This window comes from Quercus suber, unplaced genomic scaffold (genome assembly GCF_002906115.3).
Source record: "Quercus suber isolate HL8 unplaced genomic scaffold, Cork oak 2.0 scaffold_188, whole genome shotgun sequence".
NCBI classification, from domain to species: domain Eukaryota; kingdom Viridiplantae; phylum Streptophyta; class Magnoliopsida; order Fagales; family Fagaceae; genus Quercus; species Quercus suber.
Genome location: NW_027069646.1, coordinates 123,965 through 147,689, shown reverse-complemented (window position 1 = coordinate 147,689; position 23,725 = coordinate 123,965). Strand labels below are relative to the sequence as shown.

Here is a 23,725-nt window from a genome sequence, read left to right as displayed (position 1 = left end):
TTATCTTCTCTTTTTCTTCCTGCCTAAGACAAAATAAGCCCACGAATCTCAGACTAATTTCTACTGATGGCTGGAAATTAAACTTCAGTGTGTTTGGCATTGGCAAACCTTTTAAAGACTGAGGTCCTTTTTTTTTTTTCTTTCTGCCTAACACAAAATAATTGGGTCCACTATTTAATAGCCCATGAATCTCAGAAAAATTCTAAAATTCAGCGTGTCTGGCATCGGCAAACTTTTTAAAGACTGAGGTCCGAGAGTGCTACTGCTAAGTCCTAAGAAATCAATGTCCTCCAGTGAGCATAATTTGTTGTTCGTATAAACATGAAAAATAAGAGGGTACAATAACGTGTGATATTTTCTTTTTGATTGAAATATGGAAGTGTAATGTGTGATATTAGACATTAATGTAATTTATGCAAAATCAAATGCTATACCTTTGTGGATTTAAAATGATAATTTAAAGTAATGACATCTTTTATGATGTTTTGTATCTATTATTCGAACTCCATTCTCTCTCTCCCTCTAACTACTTCCAAAAAAAAAAAGTTACACCTTTACAAAGTTTTAGACTCCAATAATCCACTTTAACGACCAAGGTATGACATCCATCCCAATTGACATTTCATGCCTTACTTTGTCTCGTATGGGTTTTCCACTCCACAGAGATGACCCTTGATGTCTTATTTTATCTTGTATGGGTTTCCATTTCATAGAGATGACATGGCAGATACAAATTTGCTCACCTTCCCCCATTCTACTCCATTGCCATCCTCAACCAAACCATAAGTAAAATCATGACATAAACATGCAATTTTTGACAACCACTAAGCATTAGCATCCGGTTTCTAAAAAATATCTCATTTTACTATCTCAAAAGTTACTTTATCTATTATATCATACCATTTTACAATACATTCAACATCTAAATTTTTATTTATTATACAACACATTAAAATAATATATCTACTCAATAAAATAATATAACCCAAAACTCAAACCACCTGTTATCACCACCACCACCACCACCACAAACAAATCCAAACCCAAATAAATTTTATATAATGATGAAATATCTCCAAAACTTAGTACCTAAACTAATTTTTATTAGTTGAATTTCCAAAGTCATCTTCAAACACAACCTACCACCACCATCATCAACAACACAATCACCATCCAAATCCAAAACTTTCCAATCACTTCTACAGCAGCACCTCGGCCACGGCACTGATTTGCCAAAACAACCCACCACCGATCTGCTAAAACCCATTGATCTGCCAAAACAACCATAGCCATAACCCACCATGGCACCACACCGATCTGCCAAACTCATAAACACAAATCAATAAAAATCAAATCAAACCAAACTTATAAACACAAATTAGATCAAACCAAACCCATAAACACAAATCAAACCATAAACCAATATACCCATAAAACCAACACAAACCCACATGATAGCCCCTAACCGAACTCACATGAAAGACACCACGACCCACGACCCACCACGCCGCCGCCACCCACCGGCCTAAAACCCATTCCCACAACCACACCAATCCCCGCGAGAAAGAATGAGATGTTTTGGCCTTGTGAAATATGAAAGAATATTACATTTTTTTGCAAGTGAGCTACAATACTATCATAAATTTAGGATGGTACTGTAAATTTTTTTGCAATTGAAAGACTGGATAATGAGCCTTTTTGTGCTTTGATGCTAAAATATAACATATTATACCATATACAATGCCGGATACTGATGCTAAAGGAAACCAAGACCCGTAGCACTCTATCGACACATCTACACACTGTTCTACTTTACATTTTTAACCCTATACTTCCTCTTCCCAAAGATATAGCTGTCACCTAATATGCTGATATACCTGTGATTCAGGGTATTTTAGATCAGAAAAGGTTCGATACTTTTTATTTTATTTTGGTTGGGAACAATTACGTTTACGTTATCAGGGATAATTCAATTTTGAATTTCCTTTGTGTTAATATGCGAACTGGGATTGAAAAGAAAACCCTTAAAACTAAGGCTAACAATTTTCATTTGCCTTTCTTACTCTTGATGCCATTCGAAGTTCAAACTACATTCGCAAGCCGGGTTACAAAGATAGTCAACAATATTGGTCCCCAACCCATTCACAACTGTCGAGTCCAAACATCTAAAGAACTATGAACTCACCAGACTTTCAGATGACAAACCGCTGGGCACAAACTGATAAAATCGTCTTAATTGTTCAGCCATACATTCCCAGTTTCCCACCAAAAGAAATATTAAAATATTATTTTTCAGCCAGGCATATGGTATTGGCCGTTCAACTATATCTTGAAGTAAGCCTTAGCAATTCATCTGCTTCATGGCTCTTGAAATGTGCCATTTGAATACTCCTCACCTGCAACACCGGATGTTCCATTTGATAACCGGTTTGAGCTGGTGGAATTTGAATAAGGAGAATATGTGGAAACAGGGCTGCCTCGTGAATACCGGTTCTGTGCAGCTGTGCTACTTCTTGTCACCTTCGGTCGAGCCTTTCTACCCTGTAGTGGAGTACAAAAAGCACAACAGTTAAGGAAAACAAGAGCTGATGTCCCTTATAATCTATGAAAACCACCAGAAAATATAATTTTCTCAATTTAATAAATGGAATACCAACTATCAAATCAAGGGAACATAGGATCACCTTTCCCATGCACTTCTCCAAATGAGGAGCAAATCTCCCAGCCACGATAGATCGACCACAATTCATGCACTCAAATACTTCACTGGCTACAGAAGGATGAGACTGTCCAAATATGTCAACCACATACTTGCTATTAGCTTCACCACTATTACTAGGATCAGCTACCCTTACCCGGGCTTGTGCTGACAACCTCAGTTCTTCTTCTTCATCTTCCAAATTACGATCAAGACCCAACCTTGCAATTCGATGACATTCAGATGCCACGTCAACAATAATGGAATCAAGGAGATCTCCGAAAAAGTGAGATGAAAGCTGCAAGCAAAACCCACCAAAAGTGAGGAAATATGACAGATTTTATGTAGAAAAATTTCCACACACACAAGTTATTAAATCTTATGGTAATAAGAAGCCAAACAAAAGTCTGACTATCTTGACTTTAGGTCATTGTATGAAACCCCTCTGCAATATTTAGGGTCATACTTGTCGTGCAATCAAACCAATAAAATACAAGGTATGTTGATACAAAGACACATGTATGATATGTATTGGTACTCTGAGAAGAACCAAAAAATCACAACAAAAAGAGAGAAAAGAAAGATAAGTGAAGGGTAGATGGTGGCTCATGGGTACAAATCCACGGGGGGGCGTGTGTAACCATTTAAAAAAAAAAGGTAAAATAACTCTTTACATTGCCACCCGTCAACACGCCTTTCTTGCTGTGTGCTCTACATACAAGGTCGACATAACTCTTCCCTCTTTGTCTAACCAGATTTCAGTCTCAGACTGAGACAGGTCTAAAACCAGGAAAAGTAAGGACTTCAATCTTGTAGCATGAGAGAAAAATCAATCAGATGTGAAACTAAAAAACTGGAGGTTTTAATCTTATCATCTTCCATTGTTCAACAGCTAAGCCAGCCACAAAAGAAAATGTGTTCTTGCGAATAGAAAGGGATACCTGAGAAGCCATATTGTCCTCATTAGGCAATGACATGATTCTTAAAAGCAGAGCTGCTAGTTCCAATATGATGCCCACGAAGAACTTCAGTTAAAGCCAGAAACACTTCCCTATATTGCAGCAAGTAGAAGACAATATTAACAATGCAATCAATTATTTGACACAAGCAACCGATATTGAAGGTTAGAAAGATAAGTAATAAGATTCTACTGTTTTTGCTAAATGTAATACTAAGATTTATTAAGTACGAAAGAGATTTTAGCCCAAGTGAAAGAATGATGTATACAAGATTTAACAAGCAGAAAGAACGTCTAATATCAAAATTGCACATAGCAGTCAGAATTATCCAGAGATATAAACAGAGAAAAGCAAAGTCACCAAATCCAAATTAAAAGCCTTTGCCACAAATCCCTTCTACTCTTCACTCTGTCTCTTTCCTCATCACTCTACGGGCCATTCGAAACCATAAAGCCCCAAATGATAAATCTGTACTAGTTAGTATCAAATACAGAGCCAAGCTAAGCCAAGACAGCCTCTTTCATAACTCTACTTACTTATTGTTATCTTCCGTACCAACTAAAAGACAGAACAAGATCAGAGAGAGAGAGAGAGAGAGGGGACTCACCGGCAAGGCAAGAAAGAGATTTCCACAGGAGGAGAAGCTTCTCCGGCGCGAGAGAGAGAATGGTATTTGGACGAGACTTTTACGGATCAGAGTGCTGTAGTTTCAGACAGAGATGCGGTTGCGGGAACTTGGAGGAGGAGGAGGTTCACGGTAACGAAGGAAAATTCGACGGAGTTTTTAGGGATTTTGATTTGGGCAAAAGCGAAAATGTTGTTTGGTTACAAGTTTTCGCTATCCGTGTCAAGTGTGGAAATTGCTGACTAGACTGAAATGGAGGAGGCAAACACTGAAATGACTTGTGTGGATGTGCACTTCTACCCAGAATGGATTGACATTGCTCTCATCTCAGGTAACAATTTAAAATTCACCAACTAACCTTAAACGTACAAAATGCTAACTTCGTTGAAAGGAAAGATGAGTCACCGGTTGTTATCGATATTTAAACAACAGTTTTTAGTGTTTAATAATATTATATATATTTTTATATATTTTTTTATTTATATATTTTAAAAAAAATATAAACAACATTACTAAAATAATATTACCAAATGAGCCCTGAATAATTCAAATAATCAAGAACCTCTTGACAAGTAATTACAAATATTTGACCATATATATATATATACCTAATTAGTTTTTTTCCCCTCTTTATTATATATACTAGCCTCGAAGCCAGAGACTCTTCTATTTTTTGAGATAAATGTTAATCATTTGCATCAATTATAAAATGGGATTACTAAATTTTTCAATCATAAAAAAAACTTAGAAGTGTGATGAAAAAATTATTTCACTAACAAATACATAATAATCATCACACCTCTTAGTTTTTTTGTGATTAAAAAATTTAGTAATCTCAATTTATAATAGATGCAGATTATTAACCTTTAAGCGCGTGCTTAGTAGCTTTTTTTTTTAATTTATTTTTTTATGTATTTATCTTGTTAATTAAAAAACTTGTAAGAGAATAGATTAATGATATATTGGCATCAAAATTGAGGATTTCAAACAGGGAAATAGTAGTATAGATACTTTAGTACTAAGTAGCTTAAAGAAAAACTACATATCTTTTTGTGAAAATAAGCCCAATATACAGAGAGTGTATACAGCAATTACGGTATTTCCTAGGAAATTTTTGGTTTTTCCTACTAATCTTGTAATTTGTACATCATAAACACAAAACCCGTTATAGGAAACTTACATATAGTCCCAGTGGAAAAACTCAAGGTTATACATAATTTTTAAGATGCTCAAAGAAGCAAAATATCCCAAAGACTGTACAGGAGAAAATTAATGTAACTGTGGTAGAAGAAGTTTTCTCACTTTTAAATAGGAGGGAGGTAGGGAGGGAGATGTATGTTGTTCTAGTTATTTTGACTTAAACTTAATGGGAAGTTGTTTTGTAGTAGGAAGTGGGAAGTAGGAAGTTTTTGATGTAGGAGAAGAAGATGTGAACTTATGAAGAAAGGAGAGGTTATCAGAAAGTAGTTTTTAGATATTAAGAGGCTGTTTGGATGGGCAAATCTCATGACTCAATTCTCAGTTTTCATAACTCAATTCTTAAAAATGGTGGGACTCATAGCAAAATACTCGTTTGCCTGCACCAATACTCTATTTCTATAACTCTGTTTTCAATACTCAATTCTCTACTTTTTAAGTTACGAGTTATGGAAACTGAAAACAACTTTTGGCTGTTTTCAGTTTTCAATTCTCATAACTCAATAACATTTTTTGTAAATAACACTATATGAGGGACCTACTGCCATACTTTTAGTCACAACTTTTGACCAACTTTTTTTTTTCTTCTTTCTTTACTGGGGTTCATCGTCTCCCCCCCTTTTTTTTTTCTCTTCTTCACTTGGGTTCACGTCTCCTTCCTTTTTTTTTTCTTTTTTTTTTTCTTCTTCACCTGGGTTCACGTCTCCCCTGTTCTTCCTCTTTTTTTTTTTTTTTTTTTTCTTCTTCACCTAGGTTCACGTCTCCTTCCTTTTCTTTCTTCTTTTTTTTTTCCTTCTTCACCTAGGTTCATGTCTCCCCTGTTCTTCCTCTTCTTTTTTTCTTTTTTCTTTTTGTTCAGGTTTGTGGGTACTCTGAAAAAAAAAAAAATTGCAGTGGTGACAGAAATGGGACCCACAAATAGTGTGAAAATATCGAGTGATCGGAAATGAGTGATGTGCCAAACGGGTATTAATTTTAGAGTGATGAGTGATGAGTGACGAAAATTGAGTGATCAAAAAAAGGTGGCCAAACAGCCTCTAAAATTTCGTGGAGAAAGATCTCTTTTTTCATAGGCTCTTCTATTTTCTTTTTGGTAAATGTTAATAATTAATTTACATCAATTATAATTTGGGATTACTATTAGAGGCTAGTTTTTGATATTTAGTTTTGTTTAACTTATTTTCTACTTTTTAAAAAAATGTATAGTTGCTTTGAATAAATGAGTTAGTAGGAGAGTGTTCCTATTTTGTAGGCAATGTTTTGGTGTAAGTTAGATATGTATTTTTACCCGACTATCATTTAGTTTGTCTCTACTTAAACTTAAGAGGTGTAAGGGCATTTTGGAATTAAAAAAAAAAAAAAATTGGTACAAACATGAGAAGCCCCCTAAATAGTAGTATAGATAATGTTTGTATTAGAAATCCACCCCTTTGAATTCTTATACAGAAATTCAACACCAAATAATAATAATAATAATAATAAAAATAAAATCTAGAAATTGCACATCAAATGTCAACAATCATTACATAGATACCTCCATATCCGACTTTGCTGGAAACCATATATATATATATATTGAGATAAAAGATAGAAATTATATTTAATGAACATGCAAAACAGTACATAAGAAGCCTATGCAAACCAAACAGGGGGAACTGGACCTCTAACCCTTTGCTAACAACAGTAATTATACATTAAAACGACAACTTCTGCCTAGACAAAAAATTGAACACTACCTAAAGCAAAGAGGGAAACCTGATCCTCTACTAACAGCATAACAATTATGCAGAAAACAACAACTTCTGCAGAAACAAAAACAATACATTCGAAACCTTTAAAACAAAACAGGACAACCTGTTGCAGAAATAGCAATACTAGACCTATTCTACAGAAACAGTAATTATGCAGAAAAAAAGAACAATTTCTGCTAACAAATAATTACGCAGAAATTAACACTATGCAGATCACTGTCAGTTGCTTGATTGATCAGTTACCAAACGTTGATACTCCTGCAAAAAACCAAGTGCTCCATCAAGAATGGTCTTGGGATGAATCTGGATATGTTTAAAATAATATTTATTTTAAGCATTCCAAATTGCCCAAATCATCATCGCCCATCTTTTCAGCTCTTGTTGAGAAAGTTTGTCCACCAACCTTCTAAATAGCATGAAGATATCTTGAGCCACATTTGAACATTTTTGAAGTTGTCCTTGGCAAAGGGCCCAAACATTTTGTGCAAGAGGACATTCCTAAAGCAAATGGGAAGCGAATTCCAAATTCTGGCAACAGATTTCACATCTTGGGTTAATATTGATCTTTCGGCTATGTAAGTTATCCCAAGTTGGCAAAATATTTGAGCACACCCTCCATACAAACATTCGCACTTTAGGTGGTACTTTCAAGCTCCACAATTTCCTCCAAGTTCCATGGTCTACCACCATACCAGAGTGTTCAACCTGTTGCTGCTACCCTATCTGAAGTGCAACTTAATATGCAATTTTTACAAAGAAATATTGAGACCTATTTTCCTTCTAGACCAATTTGTCTCTTGAGGGCAGCCTTGATAGTGGCACCTGCAGAATTTCCATTTATGTCTTATAAGCAAAGAGATCAAACACCTTATCTCTATCCCATTGTCCGATGGCACCATCAATCAAATCCTTCACCAACAGATTAGGCCTAACCTCTCCCATAAAAATTGGTTTATGCGTCAACCATTTATGAGTTGAAACTTTAATATAGCTTCCATCCCCTACCTACCACTATGAGCCTTCCTTAATAAGGTCCCTAGCTGCCAAAAGACTTCTCCATACATATGAAGGATTGCTGCCAATCTCCACATCCATAAAGGAACAATTTGGAAAATATCTTGATTTGTATACCCGGTAGAACAAAGAGCGAGTATTATGGATTAAGTGCCAAGCCTGTTTAGCTAACATTGCCAAGTTAAAAGCGCGTATGTCTCTAAATCCCATACCACCACACTCCTTTTTAGTACAAAGTTTTTTCCAATTGATCCAATGAATTTTCTTTTCATCCTTTGATTGACCCCACTAGTATTTAGCCACTATGGAGTTGATAGCATCACATAAATCTCTTGGGATTTTAAAAATACTCATAGAGTAAGTAGGAATGGCATGAGCTACCATTTTGATTAAGATCTCTTGACCTGCTTTGGAAATGTATTTTTCTTTCTAGCCCAACACTCTATTAGTAATTTTTCCCATAGATCCTTAAAGGTATTAATGTTAGATTTTCCCCCAACCATTGGCAAACCAAGATACCTCTCACAATCCTCCATAATTCTTGCACCCAACAATGCGTATCCTGCTTTACCTCTAATCTTGTGTTTGTACTAAAAAAGATTGAGGTCCTCTGTCTATTAATAGCTTGACCGGATGCCGACTTATAGCATTTAAATTCATAAGATGATGACATTCCTCCATAGTAGCTTGACAAAAAATAAAGCTATCACCCATAAATAGAAGATGAGAAGTACATACCCTATTTGTACATGATAAAATTCCATGAAGACTTTGTGATTCCATTGCCTTCCTAATCAGAGACGAGAGGCCTTCCGCACATAATAGGAATAAGTATAGGGATAGAGGATCTCCTTGTCTTATACCCTTAGAAGGGATAACAAAACCTTTTGGCTCACCATTAATAAGCACTAAATAAGAAGTAGTAGTCACTGTTTCCATTGCTAGCTATACCCATCGGACATCAATACCCAATTTTAGCATAATATGTCTCAAAAAATTCAACCTGATTATATGCCTTGCTGATATCCAGTTTGATAGCCATCTGCCTTTTCTTCCCTGTTCTTTTATTTCTCATCCTGTGTAATACTTCAAATGCTACAGTAGTATTATCAATTATTAACTACTTAGGAACCAAAGCACTTTGTGAATTTGATATAACATTTGGCAAGATAAGTTTTAGCTGATTGGCTAAGACTTTTGAAACAACTCTAGATACAACATTGCCAAAATTGATAGGTCGATAATCAAAGACATTTTTTGGATCATTCTTCTTGGGTATTAGAACAATATGCGTGTAATTAATCTTATGGAGCATATGACCAGAATGCAAGACAAACAACACTGCTTCAGATAAATCATTACCTACAACATGCCAGTATTTTTGGAAAAAGAAAGGAGACATACCATTTGGCCCGAGTGATTTGGATGGGTGCATGTGAAAAAGAGCTTGTTTAACCAGGTGTATACAGTTGAAGCAGTGTTTGATTCATATCAGGAGTAACCACTCTATCCACTGAGTTCAGAACTAGATTTGGATTTGCTATTTTACTAGAAGTGAATAATTCTTTGAAGTAATTTTTGGCCACCCTTGCAACATTAGCTTCTGCATTACACCATCTCCCTTGATCATCCAATAACCTTGAGATTTGATTTTTTCTATGTTTCTGACTTGCTCTCTAATGAAAATACTTTGTGTTTTTATCCCTAGCAGGTAACCAAATTGATCTAGATCTCTGCTTCCAAAATAATTCCCCTTGTAGTAATAAAGCATTTATCTCATCCTTCACTTTTTGGATCACATCGAGATTATCTGCATTATTCATTGCCGTAAGATGCTCTAATTCCAATTTCTTCTCTTCTAGCTTTGTCTTCAAGTTTCCCAATTGTCTACTTCATCCTACCAAAGATATACGAGTTATCTTAATTTTTGCAAATAATCTATACATTGGGCTACTCGTGCATATTACACCACTCCAAGCTTCATGAATAATTCCCTTACATTCCAGATGCATTGTCCAATTCTCCTAAAATCTCTTGGGAACTTTTTTCCTGCTTGTCACTTGTGTGTCCACACTAGTTGTAAGCATTATTGGATCATGATCAGAATAGGATGCTTGAAGATGGGTAACATTGCTGCATGGGAACAAAACCCTCCATTCAATTGTAGCATATGCTTTGTCTAGCCTTTCTTGAACAAAGGTCTCTCCTGGTCTTCCATTCCTCCATGTGAATATATTGCCATAGAAGCCAAGATCAATTAATCCACACTGTAGCAAAACACTCGGGAACTCCTCCATTAATCTGTTTGGCCTTGGAATTCTTCCTTGTTTCTCATTAGAGGATAAAATTTCATTATAATCTCCAATGCATAACCATGGTAATGAACTTCTAGACTGTAAATTTCTCAAATATCCCCAAGATTCTTGTTTACGATGTTCCTCCGATCTCCCATAAAAGCCAGTAATTCTCCATGGTGAATTCAGGTCAGTCATAACATAAGCATCAATATGATTAAAGGAATAAGTCTGAACATATAAATCAACTTCTTGTTTCCATAACATGGCTAAACCACCAGCTCTTCGAACACATGGGACTACGAGCATAGAATGATACTGTAGTTTAGCTTGAATTTTTCGCATCTCATCTATTGTTTGTTTTGTTTCAATGAGAAACAAAATTTTGGGAGCTTTTTCCCTCACCAAGTGAGAGAGAACAGTGACTACACGGAGGTTCCCAAGCCCCTGGTAGCTGCTACTTAAGATATTCATTGTGCTCATTGGGATTGAAACTCAGCCTTTGTTGTTGTGCTTCTTGAGGAATCGTTCAAAGTCTTTAAACGTTTCTGATCTCCATTTCTCCACCTTATTTCTTTGTTTATTCCCCACCCCACTAGCAATGTGTTTCGTTTTAGCCTTGTACGTAGCCTTTAGGTTTTTTATTTTTCTCCACCTACGTCCTTGTGGTGTGCTGTGTTTTTGTTGGTCACTTGATAAGGAATTCATGCTTGACTCATCTAGGACTTTACTGGCAAGAGGTATAGTTTTATCCATACTCTACTACTCATACAAGATAGGGACACTCACCAGGCTGTTTCCAATAATTTCGGTTTCTTGATTTATCTCATTTTCACAATTTAAAACCATAGCAACACGGTTATCCAAATAGCCACCCGAAGCATTAGGGGATAATCCAACAATCTCACATGCATCTGTAAAGGCAATTACATGTTACTCCGTAGTCTCCATAACTGTTACATGCTCACCAAATTTGCCTCTTGAAGTACTTGGTTTTGAGTTAGTCAGTGGTTGCGGTGTTCTCCTCCATGTTCTGACTTGGAGGGCTAGGTGGTTTGTTTCTGAATTTGTCACTCTGAAGCTACTTCCACCACCTCCTCTAATTCCTCCACCCACTGCCCATGGCCATTTTTAATACCCCAAATGTGATTCTTTCTCCTCCTTTGTGATGCATTTGAGTGAAAGAACTTAGTATTTTTATCACCATGCTTCAACCATGAAACTGTAGACCTTTAAGCCCAATATATTTCTTGTTTTTGGAGAAGCTCATCCATTTTTTTTGTTCAGCTCCAAGTATTTGTCCTTACTGTCATCAGTTACCCATCCTCATTCAATTGGTCCAGGCTCTTTTGAATCTTTTTGCTTCTTCATCCGAAGTTGTCCTTGCCGAGCCCCACTTCATTAATTTTTCTCCACAGACTTGTATTTTCTTAATAGTTGAAGCTAGTCCCTGCGCAACATCAACCTCATTGCCCTAAGCCTCCTTAACCATGTCTTCACAATCCACCACAAGCAACCAAGACTCCTCAAATTTAAAGCCTCTCTCACACCTTTGTGGAACAAATGATTGTGCATGTGCTAATAAGTGTGTTACTCTACTCATTTGAAATTTCCCTATCCAATCTTTATTGGCCATGGCTCTATCCAATTTGATCTTATTATTTTTCTCACCCGGTCTCATATTATTCCATGTAAATGGATATCCTTTGTATCTAAGATCTTGACGTTGACAAGACTCCAAAGCTTCCCTGAATGCATCAACCTATGAAAATTGTGGTGGTCTTCTACTTTTCTTCTCTGAAGCATGTAAGAAAGCGTTAAGATCCCCTATAACCAGCTAGGGTCCCTCCACAAAAGACTTCAAATATTCCAATAATCACCATGATTTTTCCTTCTATTGTGCCTTTGGCTATCCATAGAAACAAGTCAAGAACAATTCGAAACCATCCTCCTCCGTTACCACAGCCAAAACATGGTTTACAGTATAGTTAATGGTCTCCAATTTGATATTATTTTTCCACAAGAGTGCTAACCCTTCACCCAAATTAGGATGCTTCACAATAATCTTATTTTGAAATGGCAAATTGCCATATAAATTCTCAAATCCATCCTTGTCCAGTCTTGTCTCCATAAGAAAACAAACTGTGGGAGCTTGTTCCCTCACAATCTTGCAAAGGTTTCGACTTGTCCAAGGGTTCCCAAGCCCTTGATAGTTCCAACTTAACAACCTCATTGCTTCTGGCAAGGGTGGTTGTCCACCCCCTCCGATATATCTTTAAAATTTCCTTCCTTATTTATCACCTTTCCTCTCTTGGTCTTGTGTTCATCAGTCTACTCACAAACACTATCCCTCGTGTCTCTCTTCCCAAGTGCTGGTAATGTGATTTCCCTAGCTAAACCACCAAGGCCAAAATCCATCTTATTGATTCAAGTCCATGTATTTTTTGGCTTAGAAGTAGATGGCCCAGATCCATCCATAGGTTTCTCATTAGAGGAGTACACTTGATCTTGAATTCCATCTGACTTAAACTCTGCTTGCACCTCATCTGAATTAAGATAGGATAATTCCTCCCCAAACCTCGAGTTTAATTCAACCTTGCCATTTAGAGATAGCATAATTTTCGAGCTTGGATTCACTGCCATAGAGTTACACTCCTCCACATTAGCATGGCCTGCGTAAATTACTCCATCATCATGCATGCTTTCCATTGCAACTCCTAGATTCTCAGCTTTATCCTTATCACCCGCCCTAGGGTTTTTGTGTTGCTGCCGTCGTCCTCAGTATTTGTACCATCGAAACTAGATCCTGTAATAGACCATTGCCTACACCCTCCTTCGTAAAGGATTTGGGACTAGTATGTTGATTGATTGAAACTGTAGCAACTTGAGGGGAAATCATGTCAAAGGAAGCACCCCATATTTGAACCCATAGTGAAGCTGTCTCCATAATTATATTTCCTACAGTCATTCCTTTCTTCCATCGTTGGAGCATGAGAAGTTGATTATCAAACAACCAAGGACCATCCCTAAAAATCCTATTCATCTCAAATTTAGATTGGAACTTAAATTGGAACAAATTCGGCCCACTTCTAATATCTACATAGTATCATCAACTCCCCAACCCTTTCTTATTGTATTCTTTGCTGCTATCTTATTGAAGGGCTTACACGTTAGGAATTTACCAATCAGACTCAGATTACAACTCTTAATAGCTTCTAACCTTCCTTCATCAGAAATAGCTATGATTTCTTCTTCCTCTGAAGTTAGCTTCATTTTTTCCATAATGTCAACCACCTCATCAGCCATGATTTTAAGAAAAGAGCAAAAACAATACCCTTCGGAATAGACCAAGGGAGGGATAAACTCGTGCTATCATGAGAGAGAGAGAGAGAGAGAGTGAGAGAACTCCACACACGGGAGAGATAAGTGTAGCATCACTACTTGAAGGCATTTTAAGACATGTTTTTGTGTTGTTATAAGACATTCTTTGTTAGAATTGTGTTGCCAACAGCTTGTATGGATAGATTGAATCTTATACTTGTTTTATTTACTTTTGGATTCTATGGATGATTTGCTTATAAATGTGTTGTTCTAATATGAATAAGTTATTATAATGTAATAACAGGATAATGTAATGGAAATAAATAAATTAAAATATAAAATAAAATTAAAATAATAAATATTTGGCGACGAAATTTTTCGTCCCCAATAGGTTGGGATAAAAACAATTGGTGATGAAAATTTACAGCACCAATAGAATTAGTGACAAAATGGTTCACCACTCATATATTGTATTAACAAAATAAAAAATAAGACAAAATTGATGACAAAATTTTTTGTCATCAATAAGTTGAGCTAAGAACGTAGATACTTTCTCAAAAAAGAAAATAGAAAAGAAAAGAAAAGAAAAGAACATAAAAAGCATTTGGTGACAAAGAAATTTGTCACCTAATATGGTGAAATAAAAAAAAAATAAAGAAATATAATTAGTTTTGGTGACGAAATAGTTTGTTGCCAAATATGTTTAAATAAAAAATAAAATACATTTAGTGACTAAAATATTTCGTCACCAAATAAAGTGTTTAGTGAGGAAAATATTAGGTGATGAAATAATTTCGTCACCAACGATTTTTTTTTTTAATAAATAATTAAACTATTTGGTGATGAAATTTTTGTCACCAGGACATTTGACGACAGAGATTACGCGACAAAAATTGTTTCGTTGCCATAGGTCTTCATAAGCAATGAAAGTAGAACGTTTAGTGACAAAATCTTGTCACCAAATTTACATTTTGTTGTAGAGTGTGTGTGTGTGTGTGTGCGCGCGCGCGCGTGATTCATTGGAATAGTTGAAATTTTCGTTTGTAGGAGAATAGAAAATGACGAGGGATGAAAATGATTTCCCCTCATGTGTATTTGGTTAGGGGGTGGAAAAATGAAGAGGATACTTGTCCCATCAGACATTTTCTTTATTCCTTTTCACCATGAAAGAAGACTTTTGGGATGTATATACTATTCAAACTGATTATTCATCATTTAATGTGGCTAGCACTAAGTAGGAACAACGAATTAATGTGGAGGTGACTATCACTTTGGGCTATGTGCCATCCTTTCTAGATCCTGGACACTTATTCTAGGTAATGTCTTCCTCCACGGCTGTATTGTTGATTGACGATCCTTGGCTTATCTTTGCAAAAAGATTCGAGTTTAGCCTTTGGCCCTTATGTCTACTCTAGCCTCCCTCCATGGGATCTGGGGTCGAGCCCAGATCCTTGAATCGCTATGCTGATTCAATTTCCTTGGCTTAAGACTTATCTAAGGGAATCATCCCTTGACAACTCCTACACTCCTATTGTATTTCTATTTAAAAAAAAAAAAAAAACAAAAAAAAAATGTTTGAAAGAAAAAACAAAATTGTTGTCAATAAAAAAAGTTAGTGTTTTTGCTTGTTTGATTGATAGGGGAAAAGAGGTTAAAAAAAAAAACCAGTGGTTCAGGGTATTTTGCACCCAAACCCACCAAAATGCCAATGTTACCAATTTGAAGAGAAAGCATGAGAGAAAAAGTTTCAACAAGTTCAATCAATTTTCTTTCCTGATTACATATCTTTAAAGTTTTAACTACTCACCACCAACTAGATCCTATGTGTTATGTTATAAGGGCATAAAAACAAATGTATAAATTATATTTTCTATAATTTTACTTTTCTCATCAACCAAACAAAGAGGTTTTTCATTTCTCACCATTTTCATCCTCCCAACGAAATACACAGGATGGAAAATTAAATTTTTTCAATCCTTCCACCATTTTTCATCATTCTACTTTGTCATTATCACAACCAAACAAAGCTTAGTATGTAAATATTTTTAACCATGTCAAACTTTAAAAAAAAAAAAAAAAAAAAAAAAGGCCCTTAACTAAGTACAATAGAATATGAAGTTACGAGATTCTCCATATAATTTCTTTATCATAATGTTTTTAATATGACATTCATGGGCACATATCATGTTTCTATTAATTATGCCCTTGGGTATCCATTTTATTAGTTTTTTTTTTTTTTTTTTTTTAATGTTTCTAAAAAAAAGGTTTTTTAAAAGTAAAGTTTATATGACAAGCTAGTGATTTATGACTAAGAATTAAAAAAAAAAAAAAATTATGATTCAATAAAAATAAGATTAAAAATATATAGTCTATAAAAAAATAAAAAGTTTAATACGTAAAACTATTAAAGGCGGTACATTTGAGCCTCATTGATTTTTTTTTTTTTTTTTTTCTTCTTGGCTTCGTAACTTTTGACATCAAAATATAAGTTTGTATTTAAGAAAATTTAGATCACATTGATTAAAACAAAGCTTGATTGGTGAGTAATTATTCATTATTCATGTTTCTTGAAGTACAATGACGTGTGGTACTCCCTTCTTTCACATAAAGAATAAGTTACGCCATGAATTTAATTAGTTCTCCTATAAGATGAAGAAATATCATATAATTACACTCCATATTTACTAAGTAAGTTTCATTATTGGTTGAGTATAACATTATTTAGCGCTTGTCAATTCATAACTTTGATTTAATTTTTATATTTTCCTTACCTCCACCTTATTTGAGTGATCAAATCAGTTAGAGCATAATGTCCTTTACCCCTCGATTAAGTTGATAAAGCAAACCAAGTTAGTTTGATACTAAAATAAATTATTATTCGTAGTTAAAATAATTTTGGATTTGAAACCTCTTGCCAATATCTTGGAACCACCCCAAGGAATTTCTTCTTGTAATAATCTGGTGTGGGGGGGAAGGGAGTACACATACCCAAAGAAATAGTCCAATACTCAAAGATATCTTAATAACTCTGCTCGTAAAAAAAAGTTCATAATAATTTACATTAGCATAAGTTCTGATTGGCAATTAGGCATGACCAAATGAGTAACATTTGTTGGTGGCTTCGACTTTCAAGAGAAGAAACACAAAAGACGACAACACCCACCTTTTTTCCCAAATTAACATTCGACCACAAACGCTTGAAAGTCGAAACAAAGGCTAAAAACGGAAATTAGTCAGTTCATGTGCCTAGTCCCTGGAAATAAATAACACACTGAGGCCTTGAGTCAATGAATCAAAGGGCTTTGCTTCTCTCCTTCTTCTTCTTCACACTCCCAACAGTTTCAGAAAGAGGATTCAGATTGTGTATGGTTCGGTGCTATGCCCATAATAGAAAATATTCTCTAAAAAGAAGAAAAAATAGAAAGGAGGAAAGAAGAAAGAAGAATAAGTTTATAAACAATTAAAAAAAAAAACAAATAATGGTGAAAAGCTTAATAAAACAAGTAAAAATCTTCTCAGATTGATAAATGTAGTTATTATGGAGACTCATTGTTGCACACAATGCACACACTCTTTTGATATCGTGTTTTAAATACTATTTCAATTAAAATTGTAAAATCATATATTTCAAAACACGATTTCAAAAAAATATGTACGTGTAATAGTGAATCTGTGATAATCATTATTCTTATATATACCGTCAAACATTGTAAACATGTGAGAAGAATAACTAAATAGCCTAAATTAAAGAACTCTAAAAGAGCAAATAGACTGTCAAGAATCTTGTTATTTAACTTAAATTAAAGAATGTAAAACAGAGCCAATTCAGTATCAAAATTCTTGTAGTTTAACTTATACTTTTTTATAATATTTCTAAGGAGAATTTCAAGATTCAAATCCCCCATAACTATCAAAATATTAATTAAAAAAAAAAAAAACTAAGTTGATCACTCTCACTCGCCATTAAAACAAAGAATGGTGGGACTCATTAGATGAAAGAAAACCCCGGGGTACTAGATCATGTCTTTATCTTGGATACACGTGGCATTCGTACTACAAAATGGAATAAGGGAAACTCCGTGGTACTAAACTATGTCTTTATCTCGGGTAAACATGGCATCCATGTGGCAAAATAGAATAAAGAAAACCCTGTGATACTAGACCATGTCTTTATCTCGGGTACATCCTAAATAGAATTCTCTACTCAATTCAATTCTAGGGTCATTGGGAGATGACGGAAACTAGGATGTGGCTAAAAGGATGGGTGACCAAGTCTACTAAGGTCATAAATCATAAACATTCATACTTGCATCAAACAATAAGAAAACATAAGACAACACTTGAACAAAAATTTAAACGTTATAAAAATTATTCAACCATGAAAAGATATTGCATTAATTAAAATAAATATAAGTTCAAATGGGCATAAAACGTTAAATATAAAATCCTTACAAAAACCATACACTAATGTGGGGACAATTTTTGCTTTAAGGCCAAGGGCTAGACCAATTGGACCAAACTAGTGGTACTCTATCACCATTGGTCATCCTTTATATGGCATAAAGAGGGAGACTTTCTTTCTAATGTGAGACAAGAGCAAAAATTGCCTAGGCTCCCATTGGTCTAGCCCTTGGCCTTGAAGAAAAAATTGTCCCCACAACTAAAATCCCTAGAAAATTTTTACAAAATTAAACAATGGAGCAACAGGCTGATCCCCGCCCTCGGCATTCTTCTCATCAAGAGACTCCACCATGGGGGTCTCATCTCGGACCTCTGAAGCTTTTTCTTCTTTAGCCACTGAACTCCCTTAACCTTCGGTAGTAGCTAGCACGACGAGAAGACAGTTGATCGAAATAGGTATCTTCTCCTCATTCCAAAGTACTAAATCAGCAGTTATTTCTTGTTTGTCCAAGGCCTTGGTCCATCCCTCCATAAATGCTTTGAAGAAATATTTGCGAACCAAGGGTCGGAGATATTCCTTGGTAAAATTATGACCATCCAGGAAGGCCTTCTGAAGCTCATCATTGTGAGCAATGGTTTTTCCCTCAAGCTCGGCATTTTTCTCCTTCAGAGCCTATTAAGCCTCTAGTGACTTCTTAGCTGCACCCTTGGCCTCCGTCAGTTGCCTCATAGCAATGTCACAGGTAGTCTTCAATGATACAGCCTCCTCTTCAACTTAGCATCTCTCACCTTCTCCATCAGGTCCTTAACTTTCTTCATCAACTGCTTTTGCTCAACTGAAGCTTCTCTTTCTTTTCAACAACCGTGGACATCCTCCTATCCATCTCCACCATGCCTTAGGCCACCATGCCTTAGTAAGTCTACAAATAGTAATTATTGTTAGAAGTATTCAAGATTTAAAAAAAAAAAAAACACACACACACACTCACACACACACACACACAACAATAACAACAACAACAACAACAACAATGATAGTAATATAAGAAATGTAGGCAGAAAGGACAGCAATTGGAAAATGAAAAAGAATAAAAGAAAAAAAAAGAGTCAATTAATTCTTACCAGCACCACGTTCCTCTTTAAGGCCAAAAACATTCCCTCCCCATCCATCACCTTCCAATTCTCCATGTCCGTAGGAAGGAGAAGGGCATTTTCCCACACAATCAACCACCTTGCTGCCATGCCTATCTAGCCAAGGCCTAATACCCTCATTGGATGAAAGAGGAGCCCCCTCCATGATAAAGGCGCACGTATACGAAGGAGGGGCGCACGTATACGAAGGAGGAGCGAGCTCGGATTATCCTTCACCAACTTGAGATCCTCAACATCCAAAATTTGCAAAGGGGGAGTAGGAGGCAGAGCTAGTCCAAATTTTACTCTTCTTTGATGGACCCTCACCTTGGGAACCCCCACAGGGCCATTTAGCTTTGGCGGCAGCCTTAGAAGTGGCCTTAGAAGTAGCCTTCAAGTTGTCAATCCTTGGAGCTCCAAGCAGGTTAGTAATATTCGGAATCATCCTTTGATAAGACATCTCCAAGTCTTTGCGGGGAATCACCTCGGAAACGAGAAGCGTGATTTCTTGTGGGGCTTTTAGAATGATTGGCTTGGTGCTTGTGATGGCCACGGATACTCCGAGATCCGCATTAGTGAATGGGGGGGGGGGGGGGGGGATGGAGAATAACTACACCACAAACGCTTTTTTAACCATCAATCTTCACTGGCGGCGGATAGTAGTCCTTCAAACGAACGTCGATGTAGGGCAGCCAATAATCCCCCTTCTTAATTATGTCTTGTCCCTTCTGGAAGCAGGGATACATAGGCGAATATCCAAGGATCAAGTGTGTAGCTCAAAGTTGACTGTCCATATGAACGTAGATCTCGGACTGAAGCAGCCTGTTAAGCTTGGCAACTCCAACGAGATCAAGATTCTTCTCAACGGAATGCGGAACTACAAAAAGGGAAATACATGTATAAGAATAAAAATAATGAAAACAAATAATAATAAATAAAAAAAGGAAGGGGCAAAGTAGAAGATCCTACAAACCTAGGTTCTCGATGTTAGTGGGGCAATAGAAGTTGTCAATGTGCTAGTTCCCCCAAAAAATGAGGTAGCCTCCATCCATAACTTTATTAGAATCAAGTAGGCAAGAGACTATCCTAACTGGCCCATGGCGAGCCTTGAGGTACCACCCTGATCTGGGGGCCTCGAATTTATGACTATTTTGTAAGTTGTATATATAATTGATGTCGTGGATGGTAAGATTCAAGCCTAATTGTTTGTTCAATGTATTTACAGCATTGACTACCCGAAAAACATTGGGTGTTAACTGTTTAGGGCATAACTTAAAATACCTAAGAAAATTAATTAACAAATTGTTCATCAGAATCTAAACCCCCCTCAACAAAAGCAATTAGTGGGAAAAATACCCTCCCAAACCCTTTATTCTGAGCAATATCCTCTTCCTCACATGACTTAATTTCAACATCTCGAGGAATTTTATACTTAGCCTTAAAATCTCTATACCCTCAATAGTACTAACTAGTTGGGAAAGCTCACCCATGGTATCAATTAAGAAGATAAAGAAAGGAAATGAAGATTGTTAAGTTCTAAAAATTTAGTATTAAATGTTTAGGATTCTATTTTGTATGTGTTGGCAAACCGAGAACAAAACATGTCTAGTCTATGTGTTAGACATTGCTCAAAGATGTGTGTTTTAGGCTTCAAGTTTGAGCTAACTGCAGAAAAGAACAGCCAAAATCAGCCAAGCTCAATCGATCAAAAATTAGATTTGACTAATCGAAAATCGCAGAAATCTAATTCTACAGAATTTTAAAACAAGGCCCAAGCCCACGAAAATGTTTAGGGTTTCAATACAACTTGTCCATATATAAAAGGGAAATCCTAGCTGCGTTTTGAAGACCCTTGGAAGACTTGTATGTTACTCCTTGTGATGTCTAAGAGGTGTTGTACCTTCTAACTACACAAGCGTTTACCGAAGCAAGATCTACAATCAAACACTAGTAGAACCTAGTTGCTACTACAAAGATCAACAACTAAAGGTGATCTGAAATCTTTGAGTGGGATCTCAAAGTCACAAGTGTAGGTGCTTGTGTTGCAGTAAGTTTGAGAAGAGAAGGAGTTCATGGATTTGGAGTTTGCATGCGGTCGTGTCAGTAAGTTACTATTGGAGGTAGCAATAGATTTAGAGTTAAATCTGATTGTAAAAAAATTGATTCTCTTATAGTGGATTTGCTTTACCTTGAGGATTGTTAGGTCAAATCCTCTCCAAGTTTTTACCTTGAAACTGTTGGTTTCATTGGTTTTCCTAGGTCATCATATTGTGGTGTTATTTACTTTCTACTGCTTTGCATGATATGATTTATTATTGTTTAACCTAAATCTAAATAATTAACCAAAGTAATCACTTGGCTAATATATTAGGTTAAACAATTTGCTTTAAAGGGTCTAAACAAACAAACAAAGATCAAACGAGAAAAGGATGAAAAAAGAATAAAGGCGAAGGGACTTATAGGAATAGGAGATACCAAAGCCTAACAAGAGCAAGGAGAGACATAAATTTATCTTTGAAGAAAGAAAGAAAGGAGAGAGTGAAAATGGCAAAAAATGAGGCTTAAATAGCAGAAGGGCGGGAAAAATTTTGCTCTGCCTCCTGGGCTTCCTCCCATTACATGCTTCATCTTTTGACATTCATCGCCCGAATGCTGACAAGTGGTGTGGTAAGTCAAAAACTGAAAAGACATTCCACATCCCATTTAATACTTAAACTGCGGCATTCCCATCAATGTCAGAAAATAGTCTTGGGGAAAACCCCACTATAAGACCATGATCTCATCCCATGAAGTAAATGGACATGAGATCATAAGGGGCTACTGAAGTGGGTAAACATTGGGCCTTATATAACGGGATAAATGTTAGGCCTATTTCAAGCATTGGCCTAAACACAAGAAACAAATCCAACATAGACTAGCCCATTCTAATAATCGGTATAGAACCTCGGACTACTGATCAGGCCCAATCCCTTTTCTAGCCTAGTTCCAAGGTAGCGTACGAACTACTGAGGTAAGTCCTAGTGAAGATCAACTTCACTGAGAAAGCTGTTTGAGATTTCCAGATGATTCCCAGAGAAGATCAACTTCACTAAGGAACTACTAAGGTAAGTCCTAGAGAAGATCAACTTCACTAAGGAAGGTCACTTGCCTTGCATCACCGCATTTAATGTAGAGGGACAAGCCTGACAGTAAAAAAGGCCCCTGGTGTCTTCATTCATGATGAATAATAAGAAAATGAGAGCCCAATAAGATCAAAAGATATCTAGGTGGACGCCTGAACAGTAAGAAGAAGCCCTAGAAAGCTCCATTCATGATGAAAAACCAAGAAAGAAGAGCCCGATAAGATTAAAAGTTATCTAGGTGGACAAGGACAAAACATGAAAAAGAAGGAGGTGACTCATATAAAAGGGAAGAAAGAAGAAACAGAAAGGACACACGAAATACAAAGAGAGAAATACATAGAGTGAGAATTGTAACAAAAAAAGATCATATGAATAAAAGCATTTTTACAAACTTTTACAAGAGTGAAACAAACTTTGGTTTCTTGTTCAAATTTCCCATTGTAGATTAATTTTAGCCCATAATCTAAATTAATTGTGTTCTTAAGCAAGTAAGTAAGCATTGGTTAATTTGTTGCTTCCATAGCCTTTAAAAGGATTAATGATATTGTTAAGGGGAGCTAAGTGTAATTTTATTAAACCAAATTTCAAAAATTAATCCCTATGTATACTAATATTTAAAAAAACAAAAAAAAAGAAAAAAAATTAGGGGGGGCCATTGGCCCCCAAAGCCTAGGAATAGGTCCGTCCTTGATCACAAGAACAATGGTTTCCAAACAACATTGGGTAACTTGGGTTCCTTATTAGCCCCATTGAATAATTTTTTTCATTTGCCTATTAATTATATATGATAATTTTATCAGGTTGAATTTAAATTTTATCTATAAACTTTTATTTATGTTGAGTGTGGAGCATTTTAGTTTAGTTTTCATGAAATTTATTTAATATTATATGAGTATAATGACTAAGTACTCTCCTATCTCACATTAATAAAGGGTCTCATTATAAATTTAATTGATGATATTTACTATTTACATGAGCATATATAATAAATATCATCAAGAAAACTTTGGGAGTCCTAGAGATCAAATAGTATGAAATGTATTTAGACTTGCCATCCTTGATACGGAGAAAGAAAAAAGCCAGTTTTGGGTACATTAAGGAATAGGTTTGGTGCAAGCTCCAAGGTTGAGAAGAGAAGCTTTTGTGTTAAGCAAGACAGGAGGTTCTAATTAAAGCCGTGGTCCAAGTCATCTCAACTTACACAATGAGCTG

The 23,725-nt window shown here is 35.8% G+C and overlaps 1 protein-coding gene across 1 annotated transcript; it reads right to left on the bottom strand.

Moving 5' to 3' along the window:
* Window positions 1-2,009: 2,009 nt before the first annotated feature.
* On the bottom strand, window positions 2,010-4,530 carry LOC112003549 (SAGA-associated factor 11). Its single transcript, XM_024035759.2, has 4 exons — window positions 4,265-4,530; window positions 3,640-3,749; window positions 2,685-2,996; window positions 2,010-2,541 (listed from the first exon to the last, which is right to left on the bottom strand). The coding sequence occupies exons 2-4, from the start codon at window positions 3,673-3,675 to the stop codon at window positions 2,359-2,361; spliced, it is 531 nt and encodes a 176-aa protein (XP_023891527.1). The 5' UTR covers window positions 3,676-3,749; window positions 4,265-4,530; the 3' UTR covers window positions 2,010-2,358.
* Between the last annotated feature and the right edge of the window lie 19,195 nt (window positions 4,531-23,725).